The sequence below is a fragment of the Moschus berezovskii genome, chromosome X (genome assembly GCF_049115385.1).
Source record: "Moschus berezovskii isolate FMDL1 chromosome X, NW_MosBer_1.0, whole genome shotgun sequence".
NCBI classification, from domain to species: Eukaryota; Metazoa; Chordata; class Mammalia; order Artiodactyla; family Moschidae; genus Moschus; species Moschus berezovskii.
This window is the reverse complement of record NC_142488.1, coordinates 122881420-122906944: the sequence shown is the minus strand read 5'-3', so window position 1 is coordinate 122906944 and position 25525 is coordinate 122881420. Positions and strand designations below refer to the sequence as shown.

Sequence of the window (25525 nt, the reverse complement as noted above, 5' to 3'; positions counted from 1 at the left end):
AATAGATAACCCCTGGAGGCTGCCATTTTTCATGTTTTGGTACTAAAACAAATTTTAGAGGCTGTTAGAATCCTTTAACTAACTCAATTCTAATTACTTTAGGTATTGGTATGAGTGAGTGAGTAAATCTCCAAGTGTGTTAGAAGGAAGAAAGAAACATGTAATATAACTTTACTTGTGTCTTGGAGAATAAAAGGGCATGTTTTAAAGTCCTGAATTGTGCAGTCCTGATTTTGTCCATGTAAAAATAAATCTATAAACATTTTTATAGCTGTTTATTTTTGCTGTCCCATTTGTATCTTAGTTTTAACCAAATCTTTTTTGATCCTTTCCTGGATAAGTACTGTAGTTTTCAATAATAAAGCACAGGTCAAATCCAAAGAGAAAGATTGAAATTTAGGATTTGTGAATATATTAAGTATTGTTCAATGTTGAGTACCCACATTCTAGGTCTTTTTGGAGGTGTGAAGGAAACCCCTCATCAGGTTTCCCAAAAGGCAAAAGTTTCCTTTGCTTATTGAAGTGAATCTTGGGTTCCCTGCTTGCTTTAAGATGATGAGAGCTCCATGGTACAACCACTAATGCAGTAAGGATTCCCTTCCCCATGCCATATCTGTCACCCTCAGTATTTGGTAAATAAGCAATAGGTGCTACAGTTGTTCACTGCTTTCTGCTTATACAGAAAAACAATGAGGTAGAGAAACCATCTTCTGCAAACTGCACTGATTTAATTCCAGCATCTGCAGCAGCTTCTCTCACCGAGCTGACTGGTAAGGTAAGAAAGGAGTGTCTAAAAGTCTGTGTCTCTTAAAATATTTGTAAGACTTAAATGTTTCACTTTTGAGGGATATATTTTGCTATAGTATGTCTGATTCTAAATGACAGTTTTCCCTTCCTTTTCGTTTCTTAAACTATTATCTACATATTACAAAAGTCACCAAATTTTAGGTACATGATTTGATTAATTTTGGTAATTCTGTACAACCCTGTAACTGTAATCATAATCAAGATATAGAATAATTTTCACACTCTAAACAGTTTCCTCGTGATCTTTTGCACTTGATCTCCTTCCCCACCACCTCCACCCACTCTGGGAAACCACTGATCTGCTTTCTGAGAAAATTGGTGATTTTAAAACCTCTGTTCCAATTCGGTGTTAGCACTGTTTTTCTCTATTACTACAAACTTGTGTGAGATGCACCGGCATGCCTCCAAGTCCTATTCCTAGTCCTATGCAGTGATTTACAATGTAAGTTTCTATTGTATGAAAATACCAAATTGCTTATAAAACAAGAATTTGAGAAAACTTAAAAGAAATTACACTGAGTTCAATCCCTGGCTGGGAAACTAAGATCCTGCAAGCCACAAGGTACAGCCAAAAAATATATATATAGATCCAGGTTCCATGACAACTGAAAAAGAATGTCTTCTTAGCTAAATTAAAATGCCATTGTTTTGGTTTATCATTTTGTATTATTGAAAAGAATCAAGTGACTAAGAACGTGTGAGAACATGTGAACATATGAAGAATCAGTAATTAATTAACACTGTCTGACATAGTTTTCCTCTGACTCAGCTTGTTCATAAGGATCAGAGTTAACTCTTAGATGAACTTTTAACAACCATACCCTCCCATTCGTCCATGATTTTCACCTGGACTCAAGGCAGGTCAGAGTCAGGATTGTGGGTCCTTCTAGCTTTTCCCCCCACAACTTGGGAAAATCCTGAATCCTTATAAATTACAAGTCAGTTTGCTGTCCTGAGGCTTTCCCGTTTTTACCTACATTTAGAGACAAGCAATGAAATCATGTATTGTGGGATATTACATAGAGTTATCTTTTAGTGTATATCTTTAGATCTGTTATAATGAAATAGCCATAGCTGATCTTATTTAAATGTTTTCTCATAATGATTATGATAATTTTATTTTAGAAGAAGTCAAAGTGCCGCCAATACTATTAGATCAAGTGTCCTTGGCCCATTAAAAAGAAAAGGTACTTTTATCTACCAACAGAAATAAGTATAACTTATTATTTTTGTAAGATATCATATAAAATCAAGTATTATACATAAATTCATTTAAAAGCATTTATTTATTTGAAATATATTTGATAAATTAATAGAGGCCATTTGTCTTACTTAAATGAAACTATATGTAAAGACATTTTGAGAGCTATCAAGTGCCATATAAATGTGAATTGAAAAATTCAATTCCAGTTTAGCCAACTAGTTGCCTTAAATACCTTCTGAAACAAGGTGGGGAATGAATAAACAGAGTGAGTCAGTCATCAAGTACTCTGCTGAATCTCAACCCCTGCACTGCCCTGCCACCACACGTACACATTAATATCATATGAATCAGTTCAGTTCAGTTCAGTCACTCAGTCGTGTCCGACTCTTTGCAACCCCATGAACCACAGCACGCCAGGCCTCCCTGTCCATCACCAACTCCAGGAGTTCACTCAAACTCCTGTCCATCGAGTCGGTGATGCCATCCAGCCATCTCATTCTCTGTCGTCCCCTTCTCCTCCTGCCCCCAATCCCTCCCAGCATCAGAGTCTTTTCCGGTGAGTCAACTCATCGCATGAGGTGGCCAAAGTATTGGAGTTTCAGTTTTAGCATCAGTCCTTCCAATGAACACCCAGGACTGACCTCCTTTAGAATGGACTGGTTGGATCTCCTTGCAGTCCCAGGGACTCTCAAGAGTCTTCTCCAGCACCAGTTCAAAAGCATCAATTCTTTGGCGATGAGCTTTCTTCACAGTCCAACTCTCACATCCATCATATGAATAAGATGACACAAATTAGATCCACTTACAACACTAAAAATATATATACTATATATCCATATATGTCCTTTGATGGTTAACTTGTTTATGTGGGCTATTTTTGGTTAAATATATGGAAAATGACCCACCTGCTCAGTAATAAAAGGATAGGGAAAGAACAACAGTTTTTTTTTTTTAAACTCCTACAGTCCTGGATCCCATTTCTCATCCCTGCCCCACTAAGCTATTTATTTCCTTTTTTTCCCTTGATATAACTACTGAATTATAGGCTTAGTACAAAGTGTAACTATAATAGGGAGGGGAAAATGGATAAATGGGAAAGGACAGTAAACTTAAAAATGTGTATTTGTGAAAAATCCGTTAAGATGGGAAAGAAGAAGGAGAAAGAAGAAATGGAAGGGGAGAGGTAAAGGAAGGAGAAGGAAGAATGTAAAACTAGAGAGAAGGAAACTGAAATGGACTGCAGTGTTCCATGCATTTGGCATAAATTAGTGGCAGTCTTCCTAACAATATAACAAACTCAGTGTGTTCTCATTATGTTCTAAGACTTAGAAGAGAATGGCTTCCCTGGTGGCTCAGTGGTAAAGAATCCACTGGCCAATACAGGAGACATGTGTTCGATCTCTGGGTCAGGAATTTCCCCTGGAGAAGGAGGTGGCAACCCACTCCAATATTCTTGCCTGGGAAATCCCATGGACAGAGGAGCCTGGCAGGCTACAGTCCATGGGGTCACGAAAAGGTCAGACACATCTTAGCAACTAAACACACGCAATGTTATAAACTTGATCATCAGTTTTACTCACATTCAGATCTGGTTATCATGTTAACGTGTAACATTTCCTTCAAAGTCAAGGTTTTAACAATGCAGTTTTCTGTGATTAACTGTTTTCCATAGTATTGAAAAAATATATTTGTTTATTGTATTTTACAAAAAAATCCATCTACTTAGTTCATTGTGTATGTTTAGCAAAATAAGAATAGCAATAACTTGAAGTTTTAAAATAAGGAATGAGGTTAAATTACGTTATATCCTTAATACATAGCTTTATAAACACATGTAGAATTTAGTTAATAATATGAGAAAAATTATAATCATTAAAAAAGTAGATTACATATCACATTATTTATAATACAAATCCAATTTTGTTTAAAAAAAATCACGTATACACACATATTCAGGAACTACTGAAAACAGTGATCTCTGGATAATTGCAGTGTAAAAATTTTTCCTTTTGTTTTTCTTTTATAAATTAATTGCAATGAACAAGTTTTATTTTTGCAGTTGAAAGCATAATAAACACATTATATAAAATATATCTACCTTGATATGCATTCTTTGTCATAGGTGAAAGGACATCTGAACACCATCCAAAGAGAATTTTCCAAGACACAACCAACATGCTTTCTTCTGATACTAATCCCAGTATTTGATAGGAATGTGTGGTAAGTATTAACATGAGACTTTGAGTATTCATTGACCACTTTTGGTTTTTCAGTCTACTTTGGCTATTGTACATATTCAAAAGTATGGTATATTATGAAATATTTTTAGTAAGTTTTATAAAATGACTATCCCAAATGGATATTATTAACTTTAGTTCTTCTACCCAACACTTAGTATATGGTAGACACATTACTAGAAGTGGGCTTTTGGCATTAGATTAAGAAGTATTAGAGAAATATTAATACATAAAAATGCAAGCTTGGGAAAGAGTCATCTGCCCATCTTTTCTACCTTGGATTTTTAATGTACTTTGTTAGGCTGAGCATATGATTTAAAAGTGTGCCAAGAAAGCAACTTTTAATAATCAAAATGGAAAATACAGTGAATGGATTTTTATTATCATTACTGTTGGTTTTGTTTTACTCCTCTTATGAAACTGCTCCTGTAACCAGTGTCAGTCCCTTGTTCATTTTGCATTCATTTGTACACAAAGCGCAGAGATCTCTTGAATTCTATTATCAGTGAGTGGCATTTTCTTTTCCTAATCTATCCTCAGATGTTCTTGATAGAAACAGCAGCAGTGCAGGATCATCTCACAATTCACCAGCTAAAATCAGTACCATCACAAACTCTCCTGTGTTGCCTTTTGATTCTAGTTCTCCATTTATTGTAATTGATGAACTTTCAACTAAATGATTCACTCATCCCAAGACTTTCTCCCCAATGGAGAAAAACACCTGCACTCACTTGCTTGATCTCTCTCTCTCTCTCACACACATGTTGGATCAGTAACAGAATTGTCTGTGATATAATTGACTATTTCTTATTTATCTTTTTTCTCAATTTCCTAAAATTCTGTTTATCTACAGAACTTGCATGTCTAATTACTGTGTATGCTCTTAAAAGCAATGTAGTAATACTTTCAAAGATATTTTCCAAACAAGATGTATCTTGAAGATACAATCATACATCTTCAGGTTGCTAATATATAGAAACATGCTGTGCCTTGACTTTAAAAAAAAAATTGAGAGCTCTATTTATTTATGTGAATAAAAAATAAATAAAATTCACATTCTAATGAAATATAATTGTTCCATTAATCAACAGGTAAAATGATTTTGAAAATTATGTGCTGAATATTTATGCTAGATTTTTAATATTTTCAGTAATTGCTAGTTTCCATTCTGTAAAGAAAAATCATCTATCAAAAGCAGTTTTAAAAACTAAGCTAGTTATACTGTACTGATCCAAAGACTGTCAATTTTTCAAATGAATCCTTGGATGTTTAATTTGTTGGGAAGAAATATGTAGGGGAGGCAAGATGAATGGAAGCTAATTGAACAGCAAGAAAATAACATGTAATTAGGGCTTCACTCAATTTGTACTTAACCTGGTTACTCCTGATCAATTTTGTATTCTAATTAAGTGTGAAAAAAGACAATGTGGATAAATTGTGGTCTTTTAAATTCTGTGAATTACCTTGTATTCATCATCATGACTACTGATTTGACTAAATACAGGCTTATTATGTTAGGGCTTTTCTGCAAGAATCATGTGCTTCCACTTGTTCCCAAAGGGTTATAAAGATTTGTCTAAAACCCAATTTTCTCTTCAAAAGTCTTAAGGCTGTTTTAAATAAGAAAAATCATCTGTTAAAAATTTTAAATATAAGTAAGTGATCTAAGTAATTGAGGCTACTATTATCATTTTGAAAAATAGAAATGTGTTATATCTTCATGAAATGAAGTGGAGAATTGGTTTAAATTTCCTCAGTTAATGAAGGTAGAAATGGCTATCTGAAATATTTGTTAAATGTTTTTCTTTGTCGTTGGAAATAATCAGAATGATTGAAATCTGATGTACATGTATCCCACCTGGGAAAAAGATAGGAATCAAGAATCTTTTGTCAATGGCCCTGATAGAATTGATTCAGTTCAGTCGCTCAGTCGTGTCTGACTCCTTGCGACCCCATGAATCACAGCACGCCAGGCCTCCCTGTCCATCACCAACACCCGGAGTTCACTCAAACTCATGTCCATCGAGTCGGTGATGCCATCCAGCCATCTCATTCTCTGTCGTCCCCTTCTCCTTCTGCCCCCAATCCCTCCCAGCATCAGAGTCTTTTCCAGTGAGTCAACTCATCGCATGAGGTGGCCAAAGTATTGGAGTTTCAGCTTTAGCATCGGTCGTTCCAATGAACACTCAGGATTGATCTCCTTCAGAATGGACTGGTTGGATCTCCTTGCAGTCCAAGGGACTCTCAAGAGTCTTCTCCAGCACCACAGTTCAAAAGCATCGATTCTCTGGCAATGAGCTTTCGTCACAGTCCAACTCTCACATCCATACATGACCACGGGAAAAACCATAGCCTTGACTAGACGGACCTTTGTTGGCAAAGTAATGTCTCTGCTTTTTAATATACTATCAAGGTTGGTCATAACTTTCCTTCCAAGGAGTAAGCGTCTTTTAATTTCATGGCTGCAATCAGCAGTGATTTTGGAGCCCAAAACAATAAAGTCTGACACTGTTTCCACTGTTTCCCCATCTATTTCCCATGAAGTGATGGGACCAGATGCCATGATCTTTGTTTTCTGAATGTTGAGCTTCAAGCCAACCTTTTCACTCTCCTCTTTCACTTTCATCAAGAGGCTTTTGAGTTCCTCTTCACTTTCTGCCATAAGGGTGGTGTCATCTGCATATCTGAGGTTATTGATATTTCTCCCAGCAATCTTGATTCCAGCCTGTGCTTCTTCCAGCCCAGCGGTCCTCATGATGTACTCTGCATATAAGTTAAATAAGCAGGGTGACAATATACAACCTTAATGTACTCCTTTTCCTATTTGGAACCAGTCTGTTGTTCCATGTCCAGTTCTAACTGTTGCTTCCTGACCTGCATACAGATTTCTCAAGAGGCAGGTCAGGTGGTCTGGTAATGGATATATATATATATTGTGTGTCGGGGGAGGGAGGGCAGATTCTATTCACCTATGGATAAATGAAACTGAATATTTCTGAGATAACTGGGATCATCCTGAAACTGGGACAGGATTCTACAAATAGATTTAGGACACATGAACTATGAATATTGCCTTTCTTATTTAGCTTCTTGCCAGACTTTAGTTGATGAGTTGTGAATATATAAGGGGGCTCTCACAGAATGAGGTATGATTGCAGTGATGTTACTTGCCAAAATTATATATTATTGACAAAAAAAGGTCCCCATGCATTACTTGACACTTCAGCAAAAAAAAAAAAAAAGTTTTTCAGAATGATCAAGACTAGGGATGGAGAAAGTAAGCAATGAGGGTGAGACTGTAACTCAGTGTGTGAGGAACTTTCATCCAGAAATCTTAGTAATCTTGACTATCTCATCCTAATACACTTTTTTTTTTTAACTCAGACAATTTCTTTCACTCTATTTTCTTAGTTTTTATTGTTTTAGTTGAATCCTAGGGTGCCACAACTCACTATAATATGCTCAGAATTGAGGACCTTGTGGTTGGTTTTCCATTCTATTATCTTTTGAACTTGTATATTGGGAGGCTCCATTTCTTAAATGATTTTCCATTTATTAATTTTCAGATCAAAGCAATTCTAAGTTTTACATGAGATATTTTGTGGTTAAGTTTTAAAAATTATAATAAGTCTGTGTTTTGTAATTCTAAACATGCCAAGGAACTGCCATACCAATTTTCCACAGTGAAGGACATGTACTAGTTTCTTAGGGCTACAATAACACAGTACCACAAACTGGGTAGCCCAAAATAATAGAAATGGATTATATCTGTAGAGACCCTATTTTCAAATAAGGTCACATTAAGAGGTTCAGGGAGTTAGAACTTCACCATTATCTTTCTGTGGACATAATTCAACCCACAACAGTATGGTTTTGGAATGCTTGATTGTTCCAATTTTTTAAATTAGTTTTTAAAATCACCTATCTTATAACTCATCTTTAAAAATGTGAGAACAAGAGGTGATCATATTGTACATGTGTTTTTATGTCTTCCTATACATTTAAATATATATTTATATATAAATATATATAATTATTGGAGAAGGCAATGGCAACCCACTCCAGTAATCTTGCCTAGAAACTCCCATGGATGGAGGAGCCTGGTAGGCTGTAGTCCATGGTGTCGCTAAGGGTCGGACATGACTGAGCGATTTCCCTTTCACTTTTCACTTTCACACATTGGAGAAGGAAATGGCAACCCACTCCAGTGTTTTTGCCTGGAGAATCCCAGGGATGGGGGAGCCTGGTGGGCTTCCATCTATGGGGTCACACAGAGTCAGACATGACTGAAGTGACTTAGCAGCATATATAATTATAAATATATATGTAAATAAATAAATATTATTTACATATATATTTATAATTTATAGATATTTTAATATTTAATATAATTTATAAATAATGCTTTAATTTTAATTTTTAAATAATATATGAATTATAAATAATTTATATAATATATAAATTATAAATATATAAAAATGTTTATATATATTATACGTAATATATATTATTTAAAAATATATTACGTATAATATATATTATTTAAATATATATTATAAATGTAAATATGCTAGTTTTCACATTGTCAGTAAGAGAATAAATGAAAGTGGAAATATGTTTTTCAAATATTTTAAAAGCATCATTTTTAATCCTTAAATATGTTTTCATGTTCAATCACATATTGCTATTTTACTTATAACCTTCTAAAAGAGCAGCACTCAAATTTATCCTAACATGAAAAATCACTGCAGTAATAAGTTAGATTCTCAGATCAGGAAAAAGATATGGTTCTTCAAATTTATAATGACTAAATCAACTAATTAATTTTGCAATATCAAGTATATTCAATAAGTATTGAATATTTTCTGTGTACACAAACTATACTTAAAACTGTATATGAAAATGAGTGAGATACCTTTCCTATTGTAAAACAGGATAAGTGTGAAAATAATGATACAAGGTAGTCTAAGATAGTATGACCATAAATACACATATGAAAAGATCTCTGTACTATAAAAGTAGGAGAGAAAGACAATAGTGAAATGACAGAATCTTAGAACTTAAAGCAGTTTCAGTTCAGTCACTCAGTCATGTCCAACTCTTTGTGACCCCACGAACTGCAGCATGCAAAGTTTTCCTGTCCATCACCAACTCCCAGAGCTTGCTCAAACTCATGTCCATCGAGTCGGTAATGCCATCCAACCATCTCATCCTCTGTCATCCCCTTCTCCTGCCTTCCATCCTTCCCAGCATCAGGGTCTTTTCCAATGAGTCAGCACTTAGCATCAGGTGGCCAAAGAATTGGAGTCTCAGTTTCAGCATCAGTCCTTCCAATGCATATTCAGGACTGATTTCCTTTAGGATGGACTGGTTGGATCTCCTTGCAGTCCAAGGGACTCTCAAGAGTCTTCTCCAACACCACAATTCAAAATCATCAATTCTTTGTCACTCAGCTTTCTTTATAGTCCAACTCTCACATCCATATGTGACTACAGGAAAAACCATAGCTTTGACTAGATGGACCTTTGTCAGCAAAGTAATGTCTCTCCTTTTTAATATGCTACCTAGGTTGGTCATAGCTTTTCTTCCAAGGAGCAAGCATCTTTTAATTTCACGGTTGCAGTCATCATCTGCAGTGATTTTGGAGCCTAAGAAAATAACGTCTGTCACTGTTTCCATTGTTTCCCCATTTATTTGCCATGAAATGATGGGACCAGATGCCAGGATCTTCATTTTTTGAATGTTGAGTTAAGCCAACTTTTTCACTCTCCTCTTTCACTTTCATCAAGAGGCTCTTACTTTAGTTCTTCTTCACTTTCTACCATAAGGGTGGTGTCATCTGCATATCTGAGATTATTGATATTTCTCCCAGCAATCTTGATTCCAGCTTGTGCTTCATCCAGCCCGGCATTTCACATGATGTTCGCTGCATATAAGTTAAATAAGCAGGGTGACAATATACAGCCTTGCTGTACTCCTTTCCCAATTTGGAACCAGTCTGTTGTTCCATGTCTGGTTCTAACTATTGCTTCTTGACCTGCATACAGATTTCTCAGGAGGCAGGTAAGGTGGTCTGTTTTTCCTATCTCTTGAAGAATTTTCCATAGTTTGTTGTGATCCACACAGTCAAAGGCTTTGGCATAGTCAATAAAGCAGAAGTAGATGTTTTTCTGGAATTCTTTTGTTTTTCTCTATTATCCAACGAATGTTGGCAATTCGATCTCTGGTTCCTCTGCCTTTTCTAAATCCAGCTTGAACATCTGGAATTTCGCAGTTCACATACTGTTGAAGCCTAGCTTGAAGAATTTTGAGCATCACTTTGCTAGCATGTGAGATGAGTGCAACTGTGCAGTAGTTTGAATGTTCTTTGGCATTGTCTTTCTTTGGGATTGGAATGAAAACTGACCTTTTCCAGTCCTGTGGCCACTGCTGAGTTTTCCAGTTTTCCAAATTTGCTGGCATATTGAGTGCAGCACTTTCACAAAATCATCTTTTAGGGTTTGAAATAGCTTAACTGGAATTCTATCACCTCCACTAACTTTGCTCATAGTGATGCTTCCTAAGGCCCACTTGACCTTGCACTACAGGATGTCTGGCTCTAGGTGAGTGATCACACCCTCGTGGTTGTCTGGGTCACTAAGATCTTTTTTGTATAGTTCTTCTATGTATTCTTGCCACCTCTTCTTAATATCTTCTGCTTCTTTTAGGTCCATACTGTTTCTGTCCTTTATTGAACCCATCTTTGCATGAAATGTTCCCTTGCTATCTCTAATTTTCTTGAGATCTCTAGTCTTTCCCAAGCTATTCTTTTCCTCTATTTCTTTGCACTGATCACTGAGGAAGGCTTTCTTATCTCTCCTTGCTATTATTTGGAACTCTGCATTCAGATGGATATATCTTTCCTTTTCTTTTTTGCCTTTAATTTCTGTTCTCTTCTCAGCTATTTGTAAGGCCTCCTCAGACAAACATTTTGCCTTTTTGAATTTCTTTTTCTTGGGGATGGTTTTGATCACAGCCTCCTGTACAGTGTTATGAACTTTGTCCATAGTTCTTCAGGCACTCTGCCTATCAGAACTAATCCCTTGAATCTATTTGTCACTTCCACTGTAAAATTGTAAGGGATTTGATTTAGGTCATACCTGAATGGTCTAGTGGTTTCAAGGAGTTTAGAAGTCTTTTAATCTACCTCTTAATGCAGGAATCCTTTTAAGGATTCCAGACAGGTTGTCTTTTAGCTTTAGTTTAAAATCTTGTGATTTCAAAGTGATTGACTGAATCCCTCACAGGCCAGCCAGTTCATTCTATTGATGGACAGTTCTCAGTATTAGAAAGTTCTTACATTAAAAAGGGGTGTGGGGTTAGAATTTGTATCTCGGTGGCCTGTTTCACTGGCTCTTTAGAATTGAGGCAAATCAAATGAGCTATTAAAAGCACATGAGTTAAGATTCTAATTCTGCATTAATCTTTGTTCCTGCTCCCTGAATTATTAGTACTCCCACTACAGCATATTTAATCTCATCGTCTAAATGAATTTTTAAAATTCACCTGGAAGCAACTATATATAAATATCCATGATGAAAATGCATGTATGGTACTTTGGATATCTATGGAGAAAACTAATTACAATTTGCCCGAAGTGTTTTTAAATATTTTAAATCTTAGAAAGTTGAGCTTGAAAAATCTATCATATACATAGACTTCACTCTCAGATAGTTGAAATTCTGCATTTAAAAAAGGCAAGAGAATAGTAAGTTATTCTGGTGAAAAGGTAGCTTTCTTTCCCTTAAGTTCCATGGTATCTCACAGATTTCTTAAAATGTGCTTCTTAACCTGAGAGTAAATAAGATTAATTTTTACAAATGTCCATAAAGTATAGGTGAAAAGAGTCACACATCATATAGAATGTTGGAAACTTGCTCAACTTTCTTAATAGTGGGAGACATGGTCTCTCAGAAGAAATGTGTTAAATTGATACAGTTATTAACTGAATCCTATAAATTGACCAATAAGCTATAGTATGAAATTGGAGATCTCTGTGGCATTACTGACAAAAAAGTAAATTGATAACACTGGTTCACATCAACCTTTTAGTTGACTGACCAGTCTACCTTATTAGTGAGTACAGGAGTCAGAAAGTCTGACTTGTAGCTCCAGCTCTGTCACTGGCACTGTATGACTTTTGGCAGGTCACGTCACCTCTCTGTGTTTCATATTTCCAATCTGTAAAACAGAGTTGGACTAGATATTTCTAAGATCCCTTCTGCCTCTTAAAATTTTACTGATTCTGTAAAAACATTTGCCTTCATCTTTGCCAGCATGACAGCAAAAGTCATGATGACATTAAACTCCAAAAGGCTTTAAGAAAATAGTTAGGAAATTAGACAGCTTTTTACCTAATATTTTGATTCTTTCTGGCAATAAGAAATTCATTCTGTTTAGCCTCATCAATAGTTTCTTCCCTTCTATGAATTATGCATGCTTTATGATGAAATGTGGAAAGCTAATTCCCCTCTGGTTTCTTGTTTTGTGTGGAAAAATGATCCTCTCAGGAGTTCCATATTAATAACAAGTTCCACTGACAAAACACTCACCATAAAGTTTTCTTTCTACTATAACTACAGCTTGAGACAAAAAAGAGATATAGTTTGTATATTTGTTTCAGAGTAGCAAAGGAAACAGGGCCAAAAGCAACATCAACTATAAAAATTCTATCCCAGTACACATTTGGAAGTGCTCAACAAGTACTAAAAAGCAGATAACCAGCAAAATAGCCTTTTATTTTTCCTTGATAATTATTGTATGGCTATAAGAAAAATTTCTTCCTCTTGCAGTTTAGTTGATTTCTTAGCATGATTCATGTCTGGTAACTCTCCACTGAACACAAATGAAACAGGACATACTTGAAAGTCGCAAATAGCTGGTCCATGACTTTGTGCTGAGGAAAGAAATATTTTGAAATCACATTATCCAGCAGAGGAACCTCACTGTACTTTTCATTTCTAGTCCCGCTTTTCTGAGGAAAGGTTTAGTTTGCTTTCTTTATTTTTTTTAATTTAGTGGAGGAAAATTGATTTACCCTAGGTGTCCATCAATAGTTTGCTTTCTTAACTAGACATATTAAACTCTGCAGTGGTTTACATTGTCATATTCTTCTATAGTATTTTTATAAGTGTGAGGTCTTTGGAGAGAAAACTGCTAAGGCTAGCATGTTAGCGCTGTCAAGGGACGTTCAGCTAAAATTCCCTTAAACTTGATTTAGAATACATCCTCATGCCACATTGATTATCCAAGGTTTTAAAAACTTGTGTAATAAACAAAGCTGTTGAGAGCATGAGGAAAGTGGTATATGAATTCACTGTGGTGGATTCCTAATGTTCTTTCTGGAGGAAGTTTCAGTCACTTCAGTTCAGTTCAGTCGCTCAGTCGTGTCCAATTCTTTGCGACCCCATGAATCACAGCATGCCAGGCCTCCCTGTCCATCACCAACTCCTGGAGTTCACTCAAACTCATGTCCATCAAGTCGGTGATGCCATCCAGCCATCTCATTCTTTGACGTCCCCTTCTCCTCCTGCCCCCAATCCTTCCCAGCATCAGAGTCTTTTCCAGTGAGTCAACTTGTTGCATGAGGTGGCCAAAGTATTGGAGGAAGTTTAGTATGTATCAAAAACCTTCAAAATGTGTACATCTTAAAAAATTTTGTATTTATTTGCCTGTGCTGGGTCTTTGTTGCTGCACAGGCTTTTCTCTAGTTGTGGTGAGTGGTGACTGTTCTCCAGTTGCAGTGCACAGGCTTCTCGTTGTGGTGACTTCTCTTGTTGCTGAGCACAGGCTCTAGGGCATTCAGGTTTCAGTAGTTGTGGTATGTGGGCTCAGTAGTTGCAGCTCCTGGGCTCTATAGTACAGGCTCAGTATTTGTGGTGCACAGACTGAGTTGTCCTGTGGCATGTGGGATATTCCCGGACCAGAAATTGAACCTGTATCTCTTGCGTTGGCAAGCAGATTGTTTACCACTGAGCCACCAGGGAAGCCCCAAAATGTGTACATCTTTTGATATAGCAACTCTTCTAGGAATTCTTCTTAGGAGAAAATATAGGACAAGTTGAAATAGATGTTTACTGTAACATTATTTGTCACTTTGGAAAACCTAACATTTTTAACAAATTGGGCTGGGACAACTAAATATCCATGTGCAAAACAAGGAAATTCAACTCCTACCTTATACTGTATACAAAAATAATTAACTCAAAATGGATCAATGACCTAAATATTAAGACCTAAAGATCTTTTCAAGAAAATTGGAGATACCAAGGGAACATTTCATGCAAAGATGGGCACAATAAAGGACAGAAATGGTATGGGCCTAACAGAAGCAGAAGATGTTAAGAAGAGGTGGCAAGAATACACAGAAGAACTGTACAAAAAAGGTCTTCATGACCTGGATAACCACGAAGATGTGATCACTGACCTAGAGCAAGACATCCTGGAGTGTGAAATCAGGAGGGCCTTAGGAAACAATATTATGAACAAAGCTAGTGGAGGTGATGGAATTCCAGCTGAGAAATTGAAAATCCTAAAAGATGATACTGTTAAAGTGTTGCACTCAATATGTCAGCAAATTTGGAAAACTCAGCAGTGGCCACAGGATTGGAAATCAGTTTTCATTCCAATCCCAAATTAGGGCAATGTCAAAGAATGTTTAAACTACTGTACAATTTCATATGCTAGCAAGATATTGTTCAAAATCCTTCAAGTTAGGCTTCAACAGTACATAAACTGAGAACTTCCACATGGATTTAGAAAAGGCAGAGGAACCAGAGATCAAATTGCCAACATCTATTGTATCATGGAGAAAGCAAGGAAATTCCAGAAAAACATCTGCTTCTGCTTTATTGACTATGCTAAAGCCTTTGACTGTGGATGACAACAAACTGCAAAAGTATTAAAGAGATGGGAATACCAGACCACCTTACCTGCCTCCTGAGAAACCTGTATGCATGTCTAGAAGCAACAGTAAGAAAAGGACACAGAACAACAGACTGGTTCCAAAATTGGGAAAGGCGTACAGCAAGGCTGTATATTGTCACCCTGCTTATTTAACTTACATGTAGAGTACACCATTTGAAATGCCAGGCTGGATGAAACATAAGCTGGAATCAAGATTGCCGGGAGAAATATCAACAACTTCAGATACACAGATGATACCACTCTAATGACAGAAAGTGAAGAGAATCCAAGAGCCTCTTAATGAGGGTGAAAGAGTAGAGTGAAAAAGCTGGCTTAAAACTCAATATTCAAAAAATGAAGACCATAGCATCTGGTCCCATCACTCACTTCATGGCAAATAGAAGAGGAAAAAATTGAAACAGTGGCAAATTTTATTTTCTTGGGCTCCAAAATCACTGTGGATGGCAACTGCAAGCCATGAAATTAAAAGATGCTTGTTCCTTGGAAGAAAAGCTATGACAAAACTAGACAACATATTAGAAAGCAGAGACATCACTTTACCAACAAAGATCCATATAGTCAAAGCTATGGTTTTTCTTGTAGTCAGGTACATATGTGAGAGGTGGACCATAAAGAAGGCTGAGCACTGAAGAATTGCTGCTTTTGAACTGTGGTGTTGGAGAAGACTCTTGAAAGTCCCTTAGACAGCAAGGAGATCAAACCAGTAAATCCTAAAGGAAATCAACCCTGAGTATTCATTGGAAGGACTGATGCTGAAGCTGAAGCTCCAACACTTTGGCCACTTGATTCCAAGAGCTAACTCGTTGGAAAAGGCCTTGGTGCTGGGAAAGATTGAGGGCAGGAGGAGAAGCGGGCAACAGAGAATGAGATGGCTGGATGGCATCACTGACTCAATGGACATGAGTTTGAGCTAACTCCAGGAGATGATGAAGGACTGCAGTCCATGGGGTCATAAACAGTCAAACACAACTTAGTGACTGAACAAAAACAAAACCATTTAATTCTTAGAAAAAGAAGAGGGTAAATATTTATGACCCTGGATTTAGCAATGGATTCTTAGATATAGTACCAAAAGGATAAATAAATTGAACTTTATAAAAATTGAGAACTTTTGTGAATCAAAGAACATTATCAAGGCAGTGAAAAGGCAACCTGTAGTGTAAAAATATTATAAATCATATCTGATAAGGGTTTAATCCTGAATATGTAAGCAATTCTGATAGCTCAACAACAAAAAGCCAAATTAAAATATGGGCAAAGGACTTTATGAATAGACATTTCTCCAAAGAAGATATACAGATGGTCAATAAGCACATGAAAGATGTTCAACATTATTAGTCATTAGGGAAATGCAAATCAAAACCACAAAGAGATTCCATTTCATACATGAGGATTGTTCTAATAAAAAAAGAAAGTAGAAAGTATTGGTGGAGATGCAGAGAAATGGGACCCTTGTACCTTTCTCACTGGAATGTAAAATGACACAGCAACTGTGGAAAACAGTTTATCGGTTCCTCAAAATATTAAACACATAGTTAAATGATCCAATAATTCCACTCCTTGAAAACAAAGCCTTGAACAGGTACTTGTATGCCAGTGTTCCTTGCAGCATTATTCATTCATAATAGCCAAAAGGTTGAAACAACTTGCGTCCATCACCAGATGAATGGATAAAATGTGGCATATCCATACCATGAACTATTATTCAGCCACAAAAAGGAATGAAGTTCTGACACATGCTACAACATGGGTGAACCTTGGAAACATTATAAGTGAAATAAGCCAGACACAAAAGGATAAATATTGCATGTCACCACTTACTTACACAAATTCGTAGAAACAGAAAGTAGTTTACAGGTTACCAGGGGCTGGTGGGAGGGGGAATGGGGATTCTTAATGGGTACAGAATATCTGTTTGAGATGATGGAAAAATCTTTGGAAATATAGAGTGGGAATGTAATTGTGAATATAAGCTTCCCAAGTAGCACTGTTGGTAAAGAATCTGCTTGCCTGCCAGTGCAGGAAACACAAGAGATGTGGGTTCGATCCCTGGGCTGGGAACATCCCCTGGAGTAGGAAATGGTAACCCACTTCAGTATTCTTGCTGAAAAATTCCATGGACAGAGGAGCCTGGTAGGCTACAGTCCATGGGGTCACAAAGAATTGGACATGACTGAGCACCCATGCACGCATGTGCTGAATTGTGTACTTCAATATGCTTAAAATGGCAAGTCTTACGTAAAAAACTAGAAACCTAATGTCTAACACTAAAGTATCAGTTAAACCAGCACTTATCAGAGTGTTTTATAAAATATCAGTAAGTGTCCTAAAGAATTAAAGAAGGGGGAGGCCATGGACAATCTCTGGTCAAGTAAGTTTGGGGAACTCAGTTAATTCATTTCTTTAACATGTGAAAAATATTCCCAAGAAAGGGAATATGGTATGGGGCATTTTAAACTATTTAACCTAAGTCCTATTTTTTTGAGGGTTATCTTGCAGAACTGATGTTATATAGAATGTCGTCTGGGAAACTTTAGGTAAACAAATTACAGTATAGTTATTCCGTGGAAATCTCTGTACCTGTTAAGAATGATGTACCTGTTAAGAATGTTTATACTGTATTGTAAAGTAAAAAAGTAATGTTATTAATGGTATTTCATTTATGTTTTTTAAAAATATATGTATATATTTTATAGGGATCTATAACAAAAAAGTCTATAAGGCTATATGCCAAAATGTTTACATTTCTAGGAGGTGGAAGATGCATGATTTTGTTTTCATTTGTGTTTCTCTTTGCTTGTCTGTATTTTCATTTTTTTCGCATAGCAAATCTGTTACTTGTATAATCAAGAAATAATAGCTAAGGGGGAAGTTCATAGCAATACAGGTACACCTCAAGAAACAAGAAAAAAGTCAACTAAATAACCTAACTCTACATCTAAAGAAACTAGAAAAGGAAGAAATGAAGAACCCCAGGGTTAGTAGAAGGAAAGAAATCGTAAAAATTAGGGCAGAGATAAATGCAAAAGAAACAAAAGAGACCATAGCAAAAATCAACAAAGCCAAAAGCTGGTTCTTTGAGAAGGTAAATAAAATTGACAAACCACTAGCCAGACTCATCAAGAAACAAAGGGAGAAGAACCAAATCAATAAAATTAGAAACGAATATGGAGAGATCACAACTGACAACACAGAAATACAAAGGATTATTAGAGAATACTATCAGCAATTATATGGCAATAAAATGAATAACTTGGAAGAAATGGACAAATTCCTAGAAAAGTACACCTTGCCAAAACTGAACCAGGAAGAAATAGAAAATCTGAATAGACCCATCACAAGCACGGAACTAGAGGAAGTAATCGGAAATCTTCCAGCAAACAAAAGCCCAGGTCCAGACGGCTTCACAGCCGAATTCTACCAAAAATTTAGAGAAGAGCTAACATCTATTCTACTCAAACTCTTCCAGAAAATTGCTGAGGAAGGAAAACTTCCAAACTCATTCTATGAGGCCACTATCACCCTAATCCCAAAACCTGGTAAAGATCCCACAAAAAAAGAAAACTACAGGCCAATATCACTGATGAACATAGATGCAAAAATCCTTAACAAAATTCTAGCAATCAGAATCCAACAACACATTAAGAAGATCATACATCATGACCAAGTGGGCTTTATCCCAGGAATGCAAGGATTCTTCAATATCCGCAAATCAATTAACGTAATATACCACATTAACAAACTGAAAAATAAAAATCATATGATTATCTCAATAGATGCAGAGAAAGCCTTTGACAAAATACAACATCCATTTATGATAAAAACTCTCCAGAAAGTGGGAATAGAAGGGACATATCTCAACATAATAAAAGCTATATATGACAAACCCACAGCAAACATTATCCTCAATGGTGAAAAACTGAAAGCATTTCCCCTAAAGTCAGGAACAAGACAAGGGTGCCCACTCTCACCACTACTAGTCAACATAGTTCTGGAAGTTTTGGCTACAGCAATCAGAGCAGAAAAAGACATAAAAGGAATACAAATTGGAAAAGAAGAAGTAAAGCTTTCACTGTTCGCTGATGACATGATCCTCTACACAGAAAACCCTAAAGCTACTAGAGCTAATCAATGAATACAGTAAAGTTGCAGGATATAAAATCAACACACAGAAATCACTTGCATTCCTATACACTAATAATGAGAAAATAGAGAAATTAAGGAAACTATTCCAATCACTGTTGCAATGAAAAGAATTAAATACTTAGGAATATATCTACCTAAGGAAACAAAAGACTTGTACATAGAAAACTATAAAACACTAGTGAAAGTAATCAAAGAGGACACTAATAGATGGAGAAATATACCATGTTCGTGGATTGGAAGAATAAATATTGTGAAAATGAGTATACTACCCAAAGTAATTTATACATTCAATGCAATCCCTATCAAGCTACCAACGATATTTTTCACAGAACTGTTGCTGCTGAGACACTTCAGTCGTGTCCGATTCTGTGTGACCCCATAGACGGAAGCCCACCAGGTTCCCCTGTCCCTGGGATTCTCCAGGCAAGAACACTGGAGTGGGTTGCCATTTCCTTCTCCAATGTGTGAAAGTGAAAAGTGAATGTGAAGTTGCCCAGTTGTGTCCGCCCCTTAGCGACCCCATGGACTGCAGCCTACCAGGCTCCTCCATCCATGGGATTTTCTAGGCAATAGTACTGGAGTGGCTTGCCATTGCCTTCTCCGTTTTCACAGAACTAGAACAAATAATCTCACAATTTGTATGGAAATACAAAAAACCTCGAATAGCCAAAGCAATCTTGAAGAAGAAGAATGGAACTGGAGGAATTAACCTGCCAGACTTCAGGCTCTACTACAAAGCCACAGTCATCAAGACAGTATGGTACTGGCATAAAGACAGAAATATAGATCAATGGAACAAAATAGAAAGCCCAGAGATAAATCCATGCACCTATGGACCCCTTATCTTCGACAAAGGAGGCAAGAACATAAAATGGACAAAAGATAGTCTCTTTAACAAGTGGTACTGGGAAAACTGGTCAGCCACTTGTAAAAGAATGAAAGTAGAACACTTCCTAACACCATACACCAAAATAAACTCAAAATGGATTAGAGAGCTAAATGTAAGACCAGATTCTATAAAACTCCTAGAGGAGAACGTAGGCAAAACACTCTCCCACATAAATCACAGCAGGTTCCTCCAAGACCCACCTCCCAGAATATTGGAAATAAAAGCAAAAATAAACAAATGGGACCTAATTAAAATCAAAAGCTTCTGCACAGCAAAGGAAACTATAAGCAAGGTGAAAAGACAGCCTTCAGAATGGGAGAAAATAATAGCAAATGAAGCAACTGATAAAGGATTAATCTCCAAAATATACAAGCAGCTCCTGCAGCTCAATTCCAGAAAATTAAGTGACCCAATCAAAAAATGGGCCAAAGAACTAAACAGACATTTCTCCAAAGAAGACATAAAGATGGCTAACAAACACATGTAAAAATGCTCAACATCCCTCATAATCAGAGAAATGCAAATCAAAACCACAATGAGATACCATTTCACACCAGTCAGAATGGCTGCTATCCAAAAGTCCACATGCAATAAATGCTGGAGAGGGTGTGGAGAGAAGGGAATCCTCTTACACTGTTGGTGGGAATGCAAACTAGTACAGCCACTATGGAGAACAGTGTGGAGATTCCTCAAAAAACTGGAAATAGAACTGCCATATGATCCAGCAATCGCACTCCTGGGCATACACACCAAGGAAACCAGAATTGAAAGAGACACATGTACTCCAATGTTTTGCAGCACTGTTTATAATAGCCAGGACATGGAAGCAACCTAGATGTCCATCTGCAGATGAATGGATAAGAAAGCTTTGGTACATATACACAATGGAGTATTTTTCAGCCATCAAAAAGAATGCATTTGAATCAGTTTTAATGAGGTGGATGAAATTGGAGCCTATTATACAGAGTGAAGCCAGAAAGAAAAACATCAATACAGTATACTAACGCATATATATGGAATTTAGAAAGATGGTAACCTTAACCCTGTATACGAGACTGCAAAAGAGACATAGGTGTATAGAACAGTCTTTGGGACTCTGTGGGAGAGGGTGAAGGTGGGATGATTGGGGAGAACGGCATTGTAGCACATATATTATCATATGTGACCAGTCCAGGTTCGACGCATGATACAGGATGCTTGGGGCTGGTACACGGGGATGACCCGGAGGGAGGATATGGGGAAGAGGGAGGTGGGAGGGGGGTTCAAGAGGGGGAACACATGTACACCCGGGGCGGATTCGTGTCAATGTATGGCAAAACCAAGCAATATATTAATGTAAGGTAATTTGCCGCCAATAAAATAAATTAAAAAATAAAAAAAAGAAAAAATAATAGAAGATAAATATGTTTTAGAAATTCATATGCAGTTCTGACTAATGTGAGGGAAAGGATAAGAGCATCAGTGCTCCCTTACCACTATTGGATTCTTCACTTGCGTGTGTGCGTGTTAAGTCACTTCAGTCATGTCCAGTCAACTCTTTGCGACCCTATGGACTATAACCTGCCAGGCTCCTCTGTCCATGGGATTCTCCAGGCAAGAATACTGGAGTGGGTTGCTGTGCCCTCCTCCAGGGGATCTTCCCAACCCTGGGATCAAACACACATCTCTTACATCTCCTGCATTGGCAAGCAGGTTCTTTACCACTAGCACCACCTGGGAAGCCCCCATGCATTGGCAGGAGGGTTCTTTACCACTGGCACTACCTGGGACTCTTCACTTACTTCTATTTTAATTTTCATTGAAGGAGAGTCAAAGAGTCTTTCAACTGTTTCAATGTTCTGCTCATTAAAAAATTCCCCCAGATATTGAACTGAAATCTATCTTCAATTCTTCGGTCTTAATTTGTCATAGGGAATGCCACAAAAATAGGCAAAGTCTATCTATTACCTCTACCCTAGTGGCTCAGATGGTAAAGAATCAGCCTGCAATGCAGGAGACTTGGGTTTAACCCCTGGGTTGGGAAGATCCCCTGAAGAAGGGCATGGCAACCCACTCCAGTATTCTTGCCTGAAGAATCCCATGGACAGAGGAGCCTGGTGGGCTACAGTTCCATAGGATCGCACAGAGTCAGACATGACTGAGCGACTTAGCAGCAGCATCACCTCTCCCTTCAGTTCAGTTCAGTTCAGTTGCTCAGTGGTGTCCGACTCTTTGCGACCCCATGAATCACAGTACGTCAGGCCTCCGTGTCCATCACCAATTCCCAGAGTTCACTCAAACTCATGTCCATCGAGTCGGTGATGTCATCTAGCCATCTCATTCTCTGTCATCCCCTTCTCCCGTCCCCAATCACTCCCAGCATCAGAGTCTTTTCCAGTGAGTCAACTCATCGCGTGAGGTGGCCAAAGTATTGGAGTTTCAGCTTTAGCGTCAGTCCTTCCAATGAACACCCAGGACTGATCTCCTTTAGAATGGACTGGTTGGATCTCCTTGCAGTCCAAGGGACTCTCAAGAGTCTTCTCCAGCACCACAGTTCAAAAGCATCGGTGAAGACTTTCAGATATCTGGCAACAGCTACCATGTCCAGACAGATCTTTTCTACTCTAGGTTTCCATTCTAGTCTTTTTTCTCTGAGATGGTTTCCACGCCTTGTTACCATCCTGGCCATTAGCCTCCAATTTGTCAATATCCTTCAAGTGTGGCATCCAGAAATGACCACAACAGTCCACTCTTGTTTTTCACATTTCATTATCAGTTCCTAAAAACTTGTGATATTATTAGATCCCTCTGATTAAAAAAAAAAATGTCAGATTATTTACCGTGTGATATGACTGTACTCTGAATCCTAAGACTGTATATGAGAGAAACTCGATTATCTATTTTCCCCATATTTTAATTTCTAAAGCTATATAAATGAATAAAATATTCCAGGTCAGTTCCTCATCAGATCTCTTGCATTTATTATAACCTTAATAGAATGTTTGCCAAACACCAAAAGGATAATAAGAGAGCTTTCACACTGATGGTGAGGGCAAGAGGTGCCCTGTAGTCTGGCCCAGGAATCTGAAGAACCTCTTGTCCTATACCGTTTTCTACTCTTTGTCTCAGTCATTTGATATCAGCTTTTAGATTAGTCAAGCTTCATCCAGATTAATTGGCCTCTCTATTGATATGCATTTCATAAAATGACAGTAACAAGCCAGGGTTCACAGTGATGTAGAACATCATATCTTGTCCTTAATCTGATCCCAGATCTCCCAACCATGACAACCCACTCCAGTATTCTTGCCTGTAGAATCCAATGGACAGAGGAGCCTAGTGGCTATAGTCTATAGGGTCACAAAGAGTCTGACATGACTGAGGGACTGAGCACTGAGTGCATGAGCCCTCCCAACCAACCTAGTGTATATTGGTCTCCTTTCCAGCCTAGTGAATCCTTTGCCTTCTATTCCTTTTGCCATTCTCCCATATGGTAGGCACTATTTAAAAGAACCTGTTAAACTGTATATACCAGCTCTAAATAGCATTGGCTCAATGCCTTCTACCATGCATATGTTCCTGTGTGCTTAGTTTTTTCAAGAGAGTGGTTTCCTAATTGTAGAGACTGAATCTTGGTCCATAGTTTACACAGGATACTTATTACTTACACTTGCTAAGCAGATGTATCTTTAAGTTTTCAACTTTTGAAGAGTTTTTATTTAAACTAGTGTATGGTACAGTGAACTCTAGTCAATATTCTGTAATAACCTAAATGGGAAAAGAATTTGAAAAAGAAAAAAATCAACTCAGTTGAGATATAATTTACACACTTACTATAAATTTCACCTATTTTAAGCTTTCAGTCAAGATATAGACCACTTCCATGGAAATATCCACTGACCTTTCGTCATTAATCTTCCTCTATTCCTCCCACTGGCTCCAGGTTACCACTGATCTCCTTTTTTTCATTACTACAGATTAGAGTTCTCTTTTATAGAATTTCATATATATGTATAAAATCATACAGTATATACTCTTTTGTGTCTAGTTGCTTTTGCTTAGAATGTCCTTAAAATCCATTCATGTTGTTTCCTGGATCAGTACTTCATCTCTTTTATTGCTGAGTTGTGTTTCGTTGTATGTATATGGCACAATTTGCTTATCCATTCACATTTTGATGGATATCTGGGTTGTTTCCAGTTATGGGTTATTACAAATAAAGCTGCTATGAATATTTGTGTTTAAGCTTTTGTGTAGATGTGTATTTTAATTTCTCTTGAGTAAATACCTAGTAGGACTGCTATGTTATGTGAGTACCTGTTAAACTTTGTAAGAAATTGCTGATCTGTTTTCCAAAGTAATGTTACCATTTTATATTCCCACCAGCAATGCATGTTCATTTATGTGGCCCATGTATGTAGTTTGTTTAAATGATAGTTTGATTTTGAAATCCTAATTTTCAAAAGGATTTGTTGTGTTAAATGTTGCTTGAGATAGGAAAGCCATCAATGAGAGTGAGGAAATAGGTTTAACTATGTTTATTTTATCAAAAATGCTCATCAGATTATATTTGCTTTCAAAGAATTTACCTTGTTTATCTTGGGCTTGGGTATTTAGCCAAATACAATTATTCACTACTGTTTAAGATGATCACCTGAAGGGAATACTTCCTTCAAAAGATAATCCTATTTGACTTAGAAAATAAACTGACTTAACTTTCTCCAGAGGCTTCTAAGTTTCTTTAGGAATAGCTTCATATGACTTCTCCCTTTTAGTTAACTTAAATATAAATTCATAGATAAATCATAGTCAGTTAAAGAGAAGCTATGGCTTGCTAAAGTCCCAGTGACATATTAATGTGTATGTAGCCTCCCAAACTCACTCACTTACTGACAGGAGAAGAGTCTGACTTTCATAGGTATTTGCCAGTGTCCTGTTGGTCAGGGAGCTGTGGGTACCGGGAAAGCTATGAAGCATGGTATCAGCCTTTGGATCTTGGTGAAAGAAAGAAAGAAAAAAAAGCAAACCAAAGAGATGTACTTAGTCTATTTCATCATACCTAAGATCCAAGGGTTTAATAGAGCACATGTTACCAAGCAACATGCTTTGCTAATTTCGCTTTACCAAATAGGAACTCCAGCAGAAGTGCCAGGATTGTCTGAGTCTTGTCTGGGACTCCTCAAATGTTGAGCAGGAGAAGGAAACTATTTGTGTACTAGAAACGTAGTACCACATTTGGCCATAAACTAAAGGATTTTGTTCTCTCTTTTACTACATTGTGAAAGCAGAGGTAGTGCA

General features: G+C 37.0%; 1 protein-coding gene across 5 annotated transcripts in view; it reads left to right on the top strand.

The window, feature by feature from the left end:
- LOC129535026 (PABIR family member 1-like) overlaps positions 1–25525 on the top strand; it is a 71264-nt gene that overhangs the window by 35721 nt on the left and 10018 nt on the right. For 3 of the 5 annotated variants that reach the window (XM_055393586.2, XM_088833822.1, XM_088833820.1), the window contains exons 5-6: positions 683–775; positions 4134–4231. The exons of 1 other annotated variant lie outside the window; for it this stretch is intronic. In XM_055393586.2, the coding sequence (XP_055249561.1) occupies positions 683–775; positions 4134–4231 (191 nt within the window). Of the gene's footprint in view, positions 1–682; positions 776–1932; positions 1995–4133; positions 4232–25525 lie in introns of those variants that run through there. One more of the 5 variants, XM_088833821.1, reaches the window with a different exon arrangement.